Source organism: Apis mellifera, linkage group LG16, assembly GCF_003254395.2.
Source record: "Apis mellifera strain DH4 linkage group LG16, Amel_HAv3.1, whole genome shotgun sequence".
NCBI classification, from domain to species: domain Eukaryota; kingdom Metazoa; phylum Arthropoda; class Insecta; order Hymenoptera; family Apidae; genus Apis; species Apis mellifera.
In genome coordinates this window covers 5,200,944-5,215,782 of record NC_037653.1, presented here as the reverse complement: position 1 = coordinate 5,215,782, position 14,839 = coordinate 5,200,944, and the positions used below count along the sequence as shown (strand labels likewise).

General features: G+C 19.0%; 5 protein-coding genes across 15 annotated transcripts in view; 3 read left to right on the top strand and 2 right to left on the bottom strand.

The window, feature by feature from the left end:
- Nucleotides 1-9: 9 nt before the first annotated feature.
- On the top strand, nucleotides 10-1,844 carry LOC100577966 (probable serine/threonine-protein kinase DDB_G0283337). Its single transcript, XM_026445846.1, has 2 exons — nucleotides 10-228; nucleotides 437-1,844. Exons 1-2 carry the CDS (start codon nucleotides 124-126, stop codon nucleotides 1,688-1,690), a joined length of 1,359 nt encoding a protein of 452 aa, XP_026301631.1. The 5' UTR covers nucleotides 10-123; the 3' UTR covers nucleotides 1,691-1,844.
- A 597-nt stretch (nucleotides 1,845-2,441) lies between these two features.
- Nucleotides 2,442-5,524, bottom strand: LOC726096 (protein FAM192A). The gene is made up of 6 exons (XM_026445789.1): nucleotides 4,933-5,524; nucleotides 4,505-4,607; nucleotides 4,136-4,234; nucleotides 3,843-4,062; nucleotides 3,536-3,603; nucleotides 2,442-3,354 (listed from the first exon to the last, which is right to left on the bottom strand). Exons 2-6 carry the CDS (start codon nucleotides 4,599-4,601, stop codon nucleotides 3,044-3,046), a joined length of 795 nt encoding a protein of 264 aa, XP_026301574.1. The 5' UTR covers nucleotides 4,602-4,607; nucleotides 4,933-5,524; the 3' UTR covers nucleotides 2,442-3,043.
- Nucleotides 5,525-5,921: 397 nt separating this feature from the next.
- Nucleotides 5,922-7,556, bottom strand: LOC552564 (40S ribosomal protein S7). Its single transcript, XM_624940.6, has 5 exons — nucleotides 7,462-7,556; nucleotides 6,938-7,108; nucleotides 6,516-6,697; nucleotides 6,261-6,411; nucleotides 5,922-6,040 (listed from the first exon to the last, which is right to left on the bottom strand). Exons 1-5 carry the CDS (start codon nucleotides 7,522-7,524, stop codon nucleotides 5,963-5,965), a joined length of 645 nt encoding a protein of 214 aa, XP_624943.3. The 5' UTR covers nucleotides 7,525-7,556; the 3' UTR covers nucleotides 5,922-5,962.
- A 519-nt stretch (nucleotides 7,557-8,075) lies between these two features.
- LOC102654007 lies at nucleotides 8,076-8,552 on the top strand. Its single transcript, XM_006561415.2, has one exon. It carries the CDS (start codon nucleotides 8,211-8,213, stop codon nucleotides 8,544-8,546), a length of 336 nt encoding a protein of 111 aa, XP_006561478.1. The 5' UTR covers nucleotides 8,076-8,210; the 3' UTR covers nucleotides 8,547-8,552.
- A 780-nt stretch (nucleotides 8,553-9,332) lies between these two features.
- The window catches only part of LOC726021, a 42,031-nt gene continuing 36,524 nt past the window's right edge, over nucleotides 9,333-14,839 (top strand). For 5 of the 11 annotated variants that reach the window (XM_016917049.2, XM_006561338.3, XM_006561337.3 and 2 more), the window contains exons 1-3: nucleotides 9,334-9,561; nucleotides 10,142-10,199; nucleotides 13,302-13,424. In XM_016917049.2, the coding sequence (XP_016772538.1) occupies nucleotides 13,332-13,424 (93 nt within the window). In that variant the 5' untranslated portion in view covers nucleotides 9,334-9,561; nucleotides 10,142-10,199; nucleotides 13,302-13,331. Of the gene's footprint in view, nucleotides 9,562-10,141; nucleotides 10,200-13,301; nucleotides 13,425-14,839 lie in introns of all 11 variants that reach the window. The other 6 variants (XM_006561334.3, XM_006561329.3, XM_006561331.3 and 3 more) reach the window with 4 other exon arrangements.

Here is a 14,839-nt window from a genome sequence, read left to right as displayed (position 1 = left end):
ACATTAAAAATTCAGGAAATTTAAAAAATTTAATTTAAAAAATAAATCTGTTAAAATTCTAAAATATTTTGAAATATTTTAAATTTAATAAATCGATAAGATTCTAATCTCTGTTAATAAAAAATGCAAGATTTATGTCCACTTTGTTTAAAAAGTGGCATTAAAAAGAAAATAAAATTATTACAAATTAATTTACAAGAAGCTGTATGGATGTGTGAAGAAGAAAAGGTAAATTTATTATTCCAATTTATAAAAATGTGAATATAATTTTACTTATTTTTTTATTTATTATTGATATTTCAGTATTTAATAACATAACCTTATATGTATCAATAAAAAGAATTTGAAAAAATAAATATATAAAAATTATAACATATATAATTTTGTTATTTTATTCCCATTTTGTATTACATAATTAATTTATTTTATATTTTAGTGTATATGGCCTCTTGGATATGAAGATTTTCTATTTTGTCCAAGAGCAGTGGGAAAAATCTGGTCTTGTTATTGGGATGATTATAAACCAACAATAACAAAATTAAAAGAAAATATAACATCAACAAAATCATCATTATGTAATACACTTATATCACCAATGAAACAAACATCAAAAGAAACGATTGATGATTTAAGTATGTATTACATAGAAAATATTAATATTACAAATAATGACTCAAATATAATAAATTCAAAAACTATTCTTGATCAATCTACTTCTGTTCTTGAAAGATCAAATATGATAGGAAATATTGATATTAAAAAACAATACAATGATAATAATATTATTTTAAATAAAGAAATTAATAATATAAATATACATAATAAAAATTTTCAATTAAATGACAATGATACAGAAAATATAAAAATTAAAAATGAATGGATAAATACATTAAGTAAAAATATTAAAGAAGAAAATATTAGTTCAATAGAAAATATTAAAAATGTAAATAGAAGAACTCCAAAAATAACAAATGTTGAAAAAACAAATATTGATATTTCTAGTATTAATGTAGGAAATCAAATTTCTGTCTATCAGGATTCAAATAAAAAAATTTTAAATATTGAACCTAAAGATATTGCAGAAACTAAATTAATATCAAAAATTGAAACATTACCAAATTTAGAATCAAATAAAAATAGTGAAAGTGTATTAAAATCTAATTTAAATGTCACTAAAATGGAAATAGATGGCTTACCACCTATAACATTATCTTTTGAAATTCCACTATGTACTACAACTACTAAAACAGTCAAAAATATAATACAAAAGACTGATTATAAAAGTAATAATACAAAATCAAATTCTTTAGAAATAAAAAATACATTTGTAAAAAGAAATATAACTAGTGGTAAACAATATGAAAAATTTAGTTTTAGTGCTATTAAGAAAAATAAAGAATCAAGTAATTCTAATATTATTAATAATATTAACAATAATTCTTTAAATATGAAAACAAACCCAACAGTTAAAACAGAAAATTACTTAACAGAAACAAACATAAATGCTGCTTCTATAGCAAATCAATTTAATAATTCTATAACTTCATTCAATCAAGAAAATATAACATCTGATATTTTAGCTACAAATAATAGTATAAATATAGATACTGTTTTAGAAGATTATTTAACTAATGATTATAATGTTTCTGAAGATATAAATGATGAGTGGATAAATTCTTTGTTGAGCTAACATCTATAATATATATACTTATAAAAATTCAAATTTATGATTACATATATAAGGTACATAATATTATTAAATTATTTTATATGAAATATATTTCATAAATATTTCATATCTCATATTTAAATTAATTGTATTTGTAATTACAAATAAAATTTTAAAAAAATTTCAGTATTTTTATTTAAAATATAAAAATATTTTCATATGTTTAATTATGTAATATTTAATTATTACTAAAATTTGATTTTAATATTATTTTTAATATTATGATTGTTTTATTATAAAACACATAATTTAATTATATTACGAATTTATAATTTCATATTAATAATGTGATAATGACATATTTAAAAGATATAATGCAGCTTTATCAATATATATATATATATATATGTATATATATATGTATAATATATTTAAATACATATAATATTACAAATATTATAATAATTTTGTGATTAATTATATTATTTATACATTTTAGAAATATCTGATATTATTTAATTTAAATAATTTGCAAATTTAGTATAAAAATAATTTTATTTCTATACAATCCTAAAATAAAAAAAAATATCTACAATTTTTACTTATAATCCATTATAATTCATTTAAAAAATTATATATAATTGTTTTGTTGTAAAATTATTCATAATGTGTTATCTTTTCACATCATTTTTTTTAAAAAAGGAAAAAAAAGGAAAATAAAATATGAATTTTTCATGTATTTTGATATAAATAACATATACTCATTTTATAATTGTTTTATGTGTATCATGTATATTACAATATAATACAATTTATGCATAAATTGTTACGACAATATATTTAGTGAAATTGTCTTTTAAATATAATCAGTTATATTAAGATGATTATTTTGAGATATTATAATTGTACATAATAAACAAAAATGGTTTCATGTATTTTATAATCCAATTATATCTAACGAATATAACATTTAAATATATAAATATTTTTAAAATTGTCAAAGTAATCATTACATATGCATTTAATACTCTTTTGAAAAATATATACACATTTCCTTATTTATAAACTGACAATGAATTTATTTCTGTAATTAGCTGTTTTTGTGATATTTTTAAAAGCAAACATTAAACTTTAAACAGAGTTTTATGATACTTAAAATGTATGTCTTAAAAAAGCAAATCTATTATACAATATAATATATTTTTTAAAAAAACTCCAATATTCCTTTGCAATATGAAATAAGAACAAAGTGAAAGTGAAAGTAAAATATGCAGAAAATTATTGCAAAAAATATATTTATATTGTACAATTACAATAAATTGCAAAACAAAATAGTTATTTACCTATCAATAAAAAGGCGCTTATATTTTGCATTCAGCTCTTTTCTTTATCTTTTAAAATTTTTATTTTTCGACCTAACAGATCATATTTAGAATGATTTGGTTCTGGATCCTGATCTGTATCTGAACTACATTCGCTGTCACTAGAATCTTCATAGGAACCAAGACCAGGTAAAATTCCAATACACTTCATACCTCCTGTTTCATTTGTTATATTTTTATCTTCTGAAGTATCTTTGAATGCAGATTCACATTCAGTAATTATCTGTTCATTTATTTCACAGTCTTCTTTTTTTGTATCTTTATTTTCTTCAGATAATTTTCTTTTAACACCCCGCGTAATATCTATGTAAATATAATATTAAGCTAGTATTAAGATTAGAAAAATATTAAATTATTGTAATCTTTTACATTACAATATTGAATATATAGTTTTATTTTTTTCATAATAATAAATATTATTTTTTTATCCAATAGTTAATTTTAATACATTAAAAAATTTAATATATTAAAAATTTCTATTTACCTTGTTTTTGTTGTTTCTCAGGACGTTTAACTACTACTCCAGCTAATAATTTTAATTGGGAAGTACGACTACAAAAAAATAAAATTTATTTTTTAATATTATAAAATATATATTATTTTTACATTATTCATAATAATAGAAATAATAAAAAATTCAAAATTAAATATTAATTATTATTTATTATATAAAATATATTATGTAATTTATTTTACAATATCTAAAATATAATGAATTATATTATATTTAAAATATAATGAAGAAATTAATTATTGAATTAATGAATACATTAAATAAATTAATATATTACCTTCCAGATGAAATATTTTTATTCATAATTTGAGGATTTTTTAATTCTTGTTTTAATTTTTCATTTAAAGATTTTTCTTGTAATGAAGCAACAGCAGCTTTGAAATCTCGCATTTCTTTTTCTTCTTCAAGATTTTTTTTACGTTCTTCTTCTAATTTTGTTCTATCTACCAAATCTAAAAATTCTACTTCATCATCATCTAAACCTTTTATCATATTTTCTGAAATAAAAAAATAATTTTATAATATAAAAGAAATTTTTAAATATTATGTTCTCTATAACTTTTAACTCACTTAATTTATGTGCCTCTTCATATTCTGCATCTCTTTTGTTTTTTTGTTCTTGTAATCGTTCATATAATGATCTTGGATCATATGGTTCCTCTGGAGCTTCTACAAAAATTAAAAAAATATAGATGATGGTAACACAATAACTTATAATTTAAAATATATATATAATTCTAAAAAAATTATTTTAATTTATTAAATAATAAATTTTTAATTTAATTAAATTATATTTTAAATTATCTATTAATGAAACAAATTATAATAAAAATTATGTGTATAACAATTAATTTTAAGATGTTATATAGTTTTTCACTAAATAAATATACTTTCAAATTAAATTGTTAAAATATAATATAAAATATAGATAAAAATAACCTAATGGTTGATCTGCAGTTCGTACACGTTCCCATTCTTCTTGTCTTATTCTACGTTGTTCTGCAATTTCAGCTTCTGATATAAATCCTGAACTCATTTTGAACTAAAAAAAAAATTAAAAAAGAAAATTCAAATCTTTTATAAAATAGTGCTTATAAGTAATTTTAATTATTTATTTATCATAATTAAAAATTAATTAAATAATATATAGAAAAATAATAAATTCATTGATGTTAATAATTATCTTGCAAATTCAGCAGATTCAAATCACATAAGAAAATATTTATGTATATAATTATTTATAATTATTTAATTATGAATTCTATATAAATTATAATTATTTTTAAAAGAATAAAATATGCAATATTTATGGATATTATAATAATGATAATATATATATTTTTATTGAAATATTTATATTAACTTACCACTTTTATTTATAATAAATTCTGATAAATTATATGAATACTTAATAGCGCAAAAAATATTTATTTTTAGTATTTGTGAAGTTTTTACTTTTACAAACATTCAACATTTATACATTTAATTTTTTACTTCTCAGTACTATTTAAAAATTAAAATTGTTTAAAAATTTTATCAGTTTTTAAAATAGTCATCCAGTACGTTAAATTGAGTTTCAAAACATTAAATTGGATAATTTAACGTATTAATATTTGTCTAGGAATATTTGACATTCTAAATTTTAAATACGAAGAATTCCTTTTTTTTAAATTTGTTAAATAATAATTTTTTATAAAATGTTTTTTATTTTGGTAAAATATTCTCAATATAAATTAAATTTAATAATGTTAGTAAATCAGTATTCTTAGATAAATATTTCGTGCTTTCCGAAGGATGCAGAGGTTAAGTCTTAGATTTTGACTTGAATGATTATAATTATGGATGATTATATATATTGAATATTTTATTGTAAATAGATCATTTGTTATACACAATCAAAATTAGATTAAATATTTTTTTTTATTATTCTATATCAATCTATATCACAAAAATGATATTTGATACCACGAAAATTAACTGCTTATACTTGATTACTTAGAACTTTATACGCATGCGTGAAATACTAGATAAGTATAATATACAATATATGCATATAATAAGATATAACTATATAAATATATATATAAAATTCTCTGTCCAATAATTTTTAAGTTTTAGTACTTATTTTTTATAATATTCTGATTTTACTTTAATTTGAAATTCGAAAAAAATAAATATATGTAAAAAATAAATTGTATAATAATTGTATATAAATTACAATTATAAATAAGTATTGAACTTTTATTATACTTAATTATAATAATAAAATTTACAATATCAATATTAAATAATTCGAGTTTTATTCATAAATTAATTACTATAAATTTCACTAATACAGGATAAAAAAATAACAATCTTTGAAAAAATTATTTCAAATATTTTTATTTTTTAAACAAATTATACATATGTTTCTGGAAATTCAAATGTTACATCTCGACCTGTTAATTTCTTATACACAGCTGCAAAAGTATCAACCTAATAAATAAAATAAATAATTGCATTAGTTTATATAATTCTATATTTTATATAATTGTCAATAAAAAATAAATAAATAATATAAATAATAATATAAATAAATTTGATTTATGTTTATCAATCTATTATACAACTATTGCATATTATAAAGTAATAAAATAAAATAAAATAAAAAAATAAAATAAATTTATAAAATAAATCATATTAAAAATTTATTTACCTTATGTTCTATGTTTGTTTGTTCATTTTTATCTAAATGAACTTTAATAAGCTGTGTACCATCAAGTTTAATTCTTATGCGTTTTCCAACAATTTCTACAGGATATACTAAATCTTCCAATAATGCATCATATACTGCTGTTAAGGTACGACTAAAAAATATATTTATTATATTTATTATCAATTTACACAATAATATAAATAAAATAAATAATTAATAAATATATTTTATTAATATTTTAAATAATAATGATACCTTCTTGGCCTTTTTTGTTTGTTTTTAGTACGTGTTTTCCTTGTTGGTTTAGGCAAAATTTTACGTTCTCCAACAAACATAACATGTTTTCCAGAAAATTTTTTTTCTAATTCACGTACAAGTCTAGTTTGAATTTTTTGAAATGCCTTTAACTTTGGCATGGGTACATATATAATAATGCACTAAAATAGATATCAAATTATTTTATTTATATTAATATATATTTATTTTAAAATTTTAATATAAAAAGATAAAAATTATTCATATTAAAATTATATTTAGAAAATATTATTTTAAAGTTAAAATATTTTATCATTCATAATGATAAAATTAAATCCATATTTTAAGTTAATATTTAGTAAAAATTAATATATTATATAGAGTGATTAAAAATTTATGATATAAAATAAGATATCTTTTACCTTTTTATTATTAGTTTCTATTTCACGTGCTTTAGTAATATAAAGTTCCCGTAATTGCGATTTTAAATCGCTATTCATTTCCAATTCCAGCAAAGCTTGAGAAATGCTGGCTTCGAACGCATCAGGTTCGGCTCCACCACTTTTTATGATTTTAGCATTTGCTGGAAACATCTTTAAAAATATTTAAAGGTTAATATTTTTGTTTATAAATAAATACTTTATAAGTTTTAGGTAGACCATGTATTCAGTAGAAATTTTAATTAGAAGACAAGTTTTATTTAAAATTGATTATTTAAATAAATTTTAGAATTTCAAATAAAATACAATATATTCTGTCAAATATTGTTAAAATATGTGTCAAATAAAATCCACTTTTATCACATTTTATATATACAATCCGAAAAAAATATTAATTTATCTAATAAATTGCAATGTTATAAATAACATGCAAAGTATCATTTAATATTTTCTAATTCATTTTAACTTTGTTTTTAGTTAAAAACTAAACTGTTATTCGCATGTACCTTGATGATATCCGCACCGCATGAAAAAGATCCAATATGTCTATAGAAAGAAGTACCAACCATTCTACATATTTACAAAATATCTCTATATTTCTCTATATTTTTAGTTAATTTAATAAATTCTTGATTAAATATATAAATTAATTTAATAATTTAAATTGTTTAATTTTTAAGTAACATTATATTTTAACTTTAATCATAATATTTTTATTTTATATATATATACATATATGTAAATATATTAAAGATTTATTTTTCATAAAAAATATTTGTATCTTATGAAATAAAATTATTTTAAAAAATAAATATGTATTTTTGATATAATTATTTAATATATATATTTTTTATATTTAAAAAGATTGAATTAACTTTTTAAATAAAATTTCTTAATAAATTATAGTTTTATATAAATATACATTTATATTATATTTTAATTTATATATAGTTCTTTTATATATATATATATATATAAAATTTTTTATAATTTATAAATTTTTTTTCTCAAATAATATCTAAAAATTTATTTTCATTTTATATTTATTAATTTTTTTAATGAATTTTATTTTACAATTTTTCTTATGTTTGTAAACATGTAATACAGTGTGTATCTTACTTCAAAGTAATGCAATCGCACATTAATTACATGATGCGTTAAATATATAGTTTCTATATGTGATCTATTTATTGAGGTTAAAAGAAAGAAATTTAAAAATATAAATATTTATAAATTATATATTGTAATTAAAAATATGGTAGATATAGAACATTCAGGAAAGGAAGAACACAGACAATCCTTCACTATTTTTGGAGAACCAGTAATCAAAACAAAATGTCAAAGAAATGCTTTCATAACTGCTATTACTGGTGGCATAATTTGTGGATTAATTTCATTTTTAATAACAAGTAATTCAAGAAAATCTACACGAATAGGAATGGCTTCTTACGGTGTAATAGGAATTAGCTATGCAATATATTGTGCAGTTGATGAAATTAATACAAGAAATGAAATAAAAAAACTCAGGCACCTTATGTATGAAACATCTAAATCGGATAATACTAGCAATAAAAAATTAGTTGATGCATGAAATACATTTGAAAGTGTTATAACATATATATTTGAAATTTTTATAAAATCTGTAAATAATAGTTATAATGTAGTTATGATAATAAAAAGATACAATAATGTTTTTTTATCAAAAATATAAATATAATAGCAAATATCAAATATTTAAAATGAATTATCAGTAAATAATAATAAAGTATATATAATTCACATTTTTGTTTTATTCATATTAATATTAATATAATTATTTTTTATATATTTGTATATATTAGATATTTTACAATAAAATTAAATTTAAGTAATAAGTTATTTATATATTATATTTAAATGATAAAATATTTTATTATCTTTACAATAAGAAAATAAAAATATTTATATTTCTCATAAAAAATAATTTTTATCATTAATTAATTAATTAAATATATTAATGTTGATTTCTTAGAAAATATAAAAATATATAAATTTCTATGAAATAAAGCTAAATAATAAAATTTTTATTTTTTATCTTTTATGTTTTCATTTATTTATATTTTTATTTGTTTAATTAAAATATAAAAGCAAATATTATCTACCTAAAAATATGAAATAATTATTAAATAATTCTATATAATAATTAATATATGTTTTGAAATATATACATTAAAAATATATAATTTTTTTACATTAGTTTTAACAATTTAATTAAATTTGTTAAACAAATTTGTTAAAAAAATTTGTTCTTTAAAATTGATGTTTCATTTATGTACAATAGAGGGTGCTGAAAGAAACAATATTAAGCAAGATTCTGTCTGCTACATGCTCATTGGTGTTTGGCTCTTGGTGGGGCGTGTATGACATCACGACGCATGTTTCATACTATCGAATATGCCGAGTGACAGGTGTAGTAGTTCTGTTACATACTGTGTATCGAGGATACAAGTCGTATCCTCGCGTCACGCGATCGGCACGTTGTCATTCGTAGGTGTCAGTGTTAAGTTTTGTGATGCATACCACGATTTCACGCAATCTACTTGAGAGATTCTACTCTACAAGAAGAGGTGATTTTATTATTTCAAGTCATATCTAAAATTTGGTCTTTTAGAATATCACGTTATCTTTATACCATGATCAACAAAATTTTATGGAGATACAAGGAAATCTCCATTATGTGTTCTCAACTCTAAGTTTTAAATATACGTCAATGGAAAATCCTTTCATAGAAAAATACGTATTCAATAATATTTATATACGAATATAAAACAGTGATTTTAGTCAATTTTTTTTTTATCTATTTTCTGTATTTTTTATTTAAATTTGATTAATTAATATAATTATAAAGTTTTAATATAATGATTTAATTATGAATTGATGTTATATTTTGTGAAAAAAATTTGATTTTGATATTTACATATGCATATAGACTAAGCTGACCGGAATTGCTTAGGATATTTAAACGACTTTTTATGCGTAAATAATGCAGTTTTAATCTTCCATATGCATTATTTATAAATCTTATATAACATTTACTATGAATTGTTACGATACCAAGCAGTATAGAAATTCGGTTCGATTTTGGACAAGGTTTGATGACATCTATAATAAACTTTTGGTATGAAAAAGACAATTTATTTTTTCCAGTGTTTTTGAGACAACTATACAACAGGCCAGGCATAGGGCCACACGGAATTTTATTTCTGTGAGTAAATTCGAGTATATACAACATGATTTCCAAATATAATTTTTGGTAAAAAGGTACTTACGAAAGGTTAAGGTGCATGTGTAACACATCTAGGGGTTTTTCTTTTATCTTTTCCTTCTGCTTTAGTCAACTAATAAAATTCTTTATTTTTACTTATTTTTGCCTTTCTTTTTTCTTTTTATTCTTTTTTTAAATCTATCTCTGAATTAATGAATTTTTTTTAATCAAATGTAATAAAAAATGTGTTGTCATGTAAATTTCATATAAATTTTTGAAATGAATTTAAATTTGGATTAAATTAATTTTCATGTTAAATGGAGTGAATCACATTCATAATAAGAATATATATATCGAATAAATTTTATTGAAAATGAAAAAAATTAAAACATTGCAAAAAATTGAAATTTGATGAATAGCTTGAAATTTGAATACTTATGTATATTCATCTTAAATGTTATCTAACATTAGATAATATAATATGTATATTTAAAGAATTTTATTTATTAGTAAATTTAATAACAAAATATGTTAATGTAAAAATCCTTTTCCTTTTTCTTATATATTATATTGAGTCTTCAATATTTCGGTCAGTATCGATTTTAACATGTGAAACTGGGTAGAATCCTTTATTTGAAATATCTCAATGCGGGTTCTGCAGTTTTGTTCTTCTAAAATGTTAAAATAAGAATATGATTTTTTTTTCTAAACTTAAATTTATATTATTAATCTTTATATTATCAATATATATTATATATATATATATATAATATATTCTATTTTTATTCATATAATTTTTTTGAAAATATATATATATATATTATTCGTAATTAAAAATTTTTAATATAATTTTAATTAACTGCTATACGAAAATCTTTCATTTTTATAAGGTTAAAAAATTGAGTTAATATGAACTAATTTTTGAAATGATTAAAAGTTAAAAAATGTTCCCATCCCTTTCTATATAAAAAATTGATATTTCCCAAACAAACAGAGTTCAGTTCCGAATGAATTGGGCCAGTGCCATTTATCGCCCTACATCTTGGAATCACGATACGCCGTCACCTTTCACCATTGATTTGATTTATTTAAGGTTAAATTCTTTGCTAAGTTTCTTAGCTATATATATCATTTTATTTGCGAATATTTTTATGAATATTTTTATGAATTTGCGAATATATTATGATAATATAATTCTTGTTAATCTAATTTGCTTATTAAGAAACTTATTGGAAAAAGATATTGGATAACGATTATAAAATATATAGATAGTGAAATTTGTTTTTCTATAAATAAATGATATATTTAAAACATTTATTTATGGAAGCAAGAAAAATTTTAATTTTTTCATAAATATTATTTTTCAAAGGGATTATCATCTATGCATTAAAGAAAAAACATATATATAATTTTTTTCGTTTTTGAAATTATTTATAGGTTATATTCGCTAACTTATAAGATTATTTTATATTTTAACTTTAGAAATTTTATTTCCATTGGTGATATTTTTTTGCAATATTACATTCACTTCTCATATAAATAAACGCATGGATATACAATATCATCATTTGAGAGTTTCCGGTTGAAACCAATGAAAGTATTCAATTGGCCAATGGTGTATCTGTCGTGAACCATTAACCTGCATCGAAAATGTATAAAAGGAAAGCGTGACATATTTAAACAAATATTATGGAAAAAGATAGAAAAAATTTATACATTAATATTGTTTTTATTTTTTTTACAAGGTATTAAATTTAAATTTAAAATAGTAATTAAATTAATAATAATAAAGTTTATTTGTAATTAAAATTATAAGTTTACACGTTAATTCTTCATTCTTTTCTAAAAATTAATATTTTATAACGTAATAACATAACTCTTTCATCTGATGTACAAGTAATTTGTTACAACTAGTATCTTCAATCTAATTGATGAGAAGAGATAATTGAGTTTATGTTGTTTTTGAGTTGCGTGCTTTTTAATAACAAATAAGTGAAATAATTAATTATAATTACAGACTAGATTTATTGCAAAAGAAAATTAATATTAATATAATTTTATTTAATATTCATAATAAATTTCATTGATCTTGGTTGGAAATATAATATTAAATAATGGATAAAAAAATGATTAAAATAATAATAAATTTTAACTATTTGCTACCTCTTATAATATAAATTAATTAGAAGTTTTAATTTGATTTTTGATTTTCATCAATATATGATTCATTTTTACTATTGATTATTAGAAATGATTTTTATTAGGATTTTCACTATATATATGGAGATATTAAATTGCATTAAATTTTATTGTATTGCAATTGAATTTGAATTATTTTTAACTTGTTTTTTTTAACGTGTCATTTATAAATGACATATATATTTTTATAAAATAGGAAGTATTGAAAATATTATCTTTTTTATTTTCTTTTTTATATATTATAAAATCTTATTTATTCGTTAAAATTAAAAATTGTAAAATAATGATAATATGAAAGAAAAGAAAGAATATTCACACTTACTTAATTTATTAAATATTTACTTATTCCTTTAATATTTATCATGTATCTCATACATTTTTATACATATACTTTTTATATTTTTACATATATATTTATATAACTATATAATTTAATACATTTTATTCAAATTTATATCTGCAAGAAAATATTACTTTTTCCAGAATGTATTCTTAAATCTCGTTTTGTAACATCAATTCAATAAAGGATTATATTAGTAATAAATAAAAATAAACAAAAGAACATATAAAATAATTGAAAATAAAATTCTACAATTTATTTGCATCAAATTATAAAAATTAATACGTATTTATTCATCATATTTAAAATTTAACGTATTCGATATTGATGTTAAATTATAATATTAAAAAAAAAATTAAAAATTACAATTCAAAAATTACTCCTTTATTACACATTGAGAATTTAGTTTAAATATAAAAAAAAAATCTGATTGATTTTAAATTAAAATAAAAAATGAGTCAAAGGATCAAATTATTTTAAAATATCTGTTTCGAATGTGCTTCGAATGTTTACAATCATTTTAGATAATATGATTTAATGATTTAATGTTTGGTTGTATACAGATTGTGCTGGGACAAGGTTGGGGAATCTATATGGGGCAATGCGTGTCTCGTAAGGCGGGCGCCGTCATCGCAACCGGTCATCGCGACTCGCTCACCTATCGTATCATGGATAAACCTGCTAAGGTAAATAATTTAATAATATAATAATAATTATAAGGATTAAATATTTTTTTAAATCGACAATATGATAACAAAAATAATTCGAAAGTAATTAATTGATTAAGAATAATAATTTGTATTATATATAATATTTGAATATTAATAATTATGAATATTGAAAAAGGAAAGAGATTAAATTTATTCTTAATGGAACAAATTAAAATTTTTTTTACCTGACCGATACGCGTCATTAGATTTTTTTTTTAGATTCTAAAATTCACACACAACAGGCAGTGCATAATAAAACCGATAGGAAGTAAGAATATATACAATATATATTTCATACAATGTGGTTCATTATTTGTTGGAGTTGAATGAGAAAATCTTATAGAAAGTATTCCATTGATATTAATTGATGTATGATTCAGTAAAGATATAAAGTAAAATTCACATCATTGTATTTTACTCATAAAAGAATTATTTATATACTTCATGTAACGTTAAATGACCTTTTTAAATGAACTTGTTTTCTTATAAGAAATTTTTACGTTCATTATATATTGTATATTTGTATATATTTACATATGATCATATGTTATATATATTTATACAATATATACTAAACTTATACTATAAATTCACTAACTAACTTGAAATATAATGTGTATATCGTATAAGATATCCAAAATAAACAGAAAGGTGTCACATTTTGTGAGACATTTCTGTTATTCTTTAAACAGTCAGTCTTGTTATTCATTCAAAATGATCTGTTTATAAAGGTTATCAAATTCATTAAGAAATAAAAAAGATGAATTATAAAATGTAGATATGTAAATTTTAATAAAACAATGTGTTAAATTATCAAGAAATCATAAAAATTATTATAAAAATTAATTCAATTAAATTAATTTCAATTATAGATATTATACTGATATCTATAAATAAAGCAACAATGCATATCATAAATTATTTTAATTTTTTCATTTTAAAATTAATAACATATAATAAAAATTATATTTTTATTTATATATAAAAAAGACTATATTTTCATTTTGTAAAATTTCTTTCTGAGAAATAGAAATAGAATAGAAAGATAATTGAGAATTCATATTAAATTTCAAGTGGTAAATTATTTATACCATAACTATTATCTACTCAAATCACGTCAACGTTTAATAAGATATCGAATATCTTAAGAACCGCAATGTTCTCGCGTTATATAAGCCGTTATATATATATTCATCAGTCAGTGGATAAATATTGATTCAACATTTATACACTTACTTATAATGTTAATACTTTTCATGATTTTTCCAATCTTGGAATTTATTTTTATAAAAAATTTTATTGTAACATTATAATTTTTCTTTTTATTCTTTTTTTCTAATAATTCAATTGATTTTAATCATTGAAACATTTTCAAAATTTAGAAAGTCTTA

Excerpts from the sequence above, each read along its gene's own strand:
- LOC100577966 (XM_026445846.1), top strand. The coding sequence starts at position 124 with ATGCAAGATTTATGTCCACTTTGTTTAAAAAGTGGCATTAAAAAGAAA. Across the intron at positions 229-436 it reads GGATGTGTGAAGAAGAAAAG|TGTATATGGCCTCTTGGATA; the intron begins GTAAATTTATTA and ends TTTATATTTTAG.
- LOC102654007 (XM_006561415.2), top strand. The coding sequence starts at position 8,211 with ATGGTAGATATAGAACATTCAGGAAAGGAAGAACACAGACAATCCTTC.
- LOC726096 (XM_026445789.1), bottom strand. The coding sequence starts at position 4,601 with ATGAGTTCAGGATTTATATCAGAAGCTGAAATTGCAGAACAACGTAGA. Across the intron at positions 4,063-4,135 it reads TGAAGAGGCACATAAATTAA|AAAATATGATAAAAGGTTTA; the intron begins GTGAGTTAAAAG and ends TTTTTATTTCAG. Across the intron at positions 3,604-3,842 it reads AAAAATATTTCATCTGGAAG|TCGTACTTCCCAATTAAAAT; the intron begins GTAATATATTAA and ends ATTTTTTTGTAG.
- LOC552564 (XM_624940.6), bottom strand. The coding sequence starts at position 7,524 with ATGGTTGGTACTTCTTTCTATAGACATATTGGATCTTTTTCATGCGGT. Across the intron at positions 6,698-6,937 it reads TAGAAACTAATAATAAAAAG|TGCATTATTATATATGTACC; the intron begins GTAAAAGATATC and ends TATCTATTTTAG. Across the intron at positions 6,041-6,260 it reads AAACAAACATAGAACATAAG|GTTGATACTTTTGCAGCTGT; the intron begins GTAAATAAATTT and ends TTTATTTATTAG.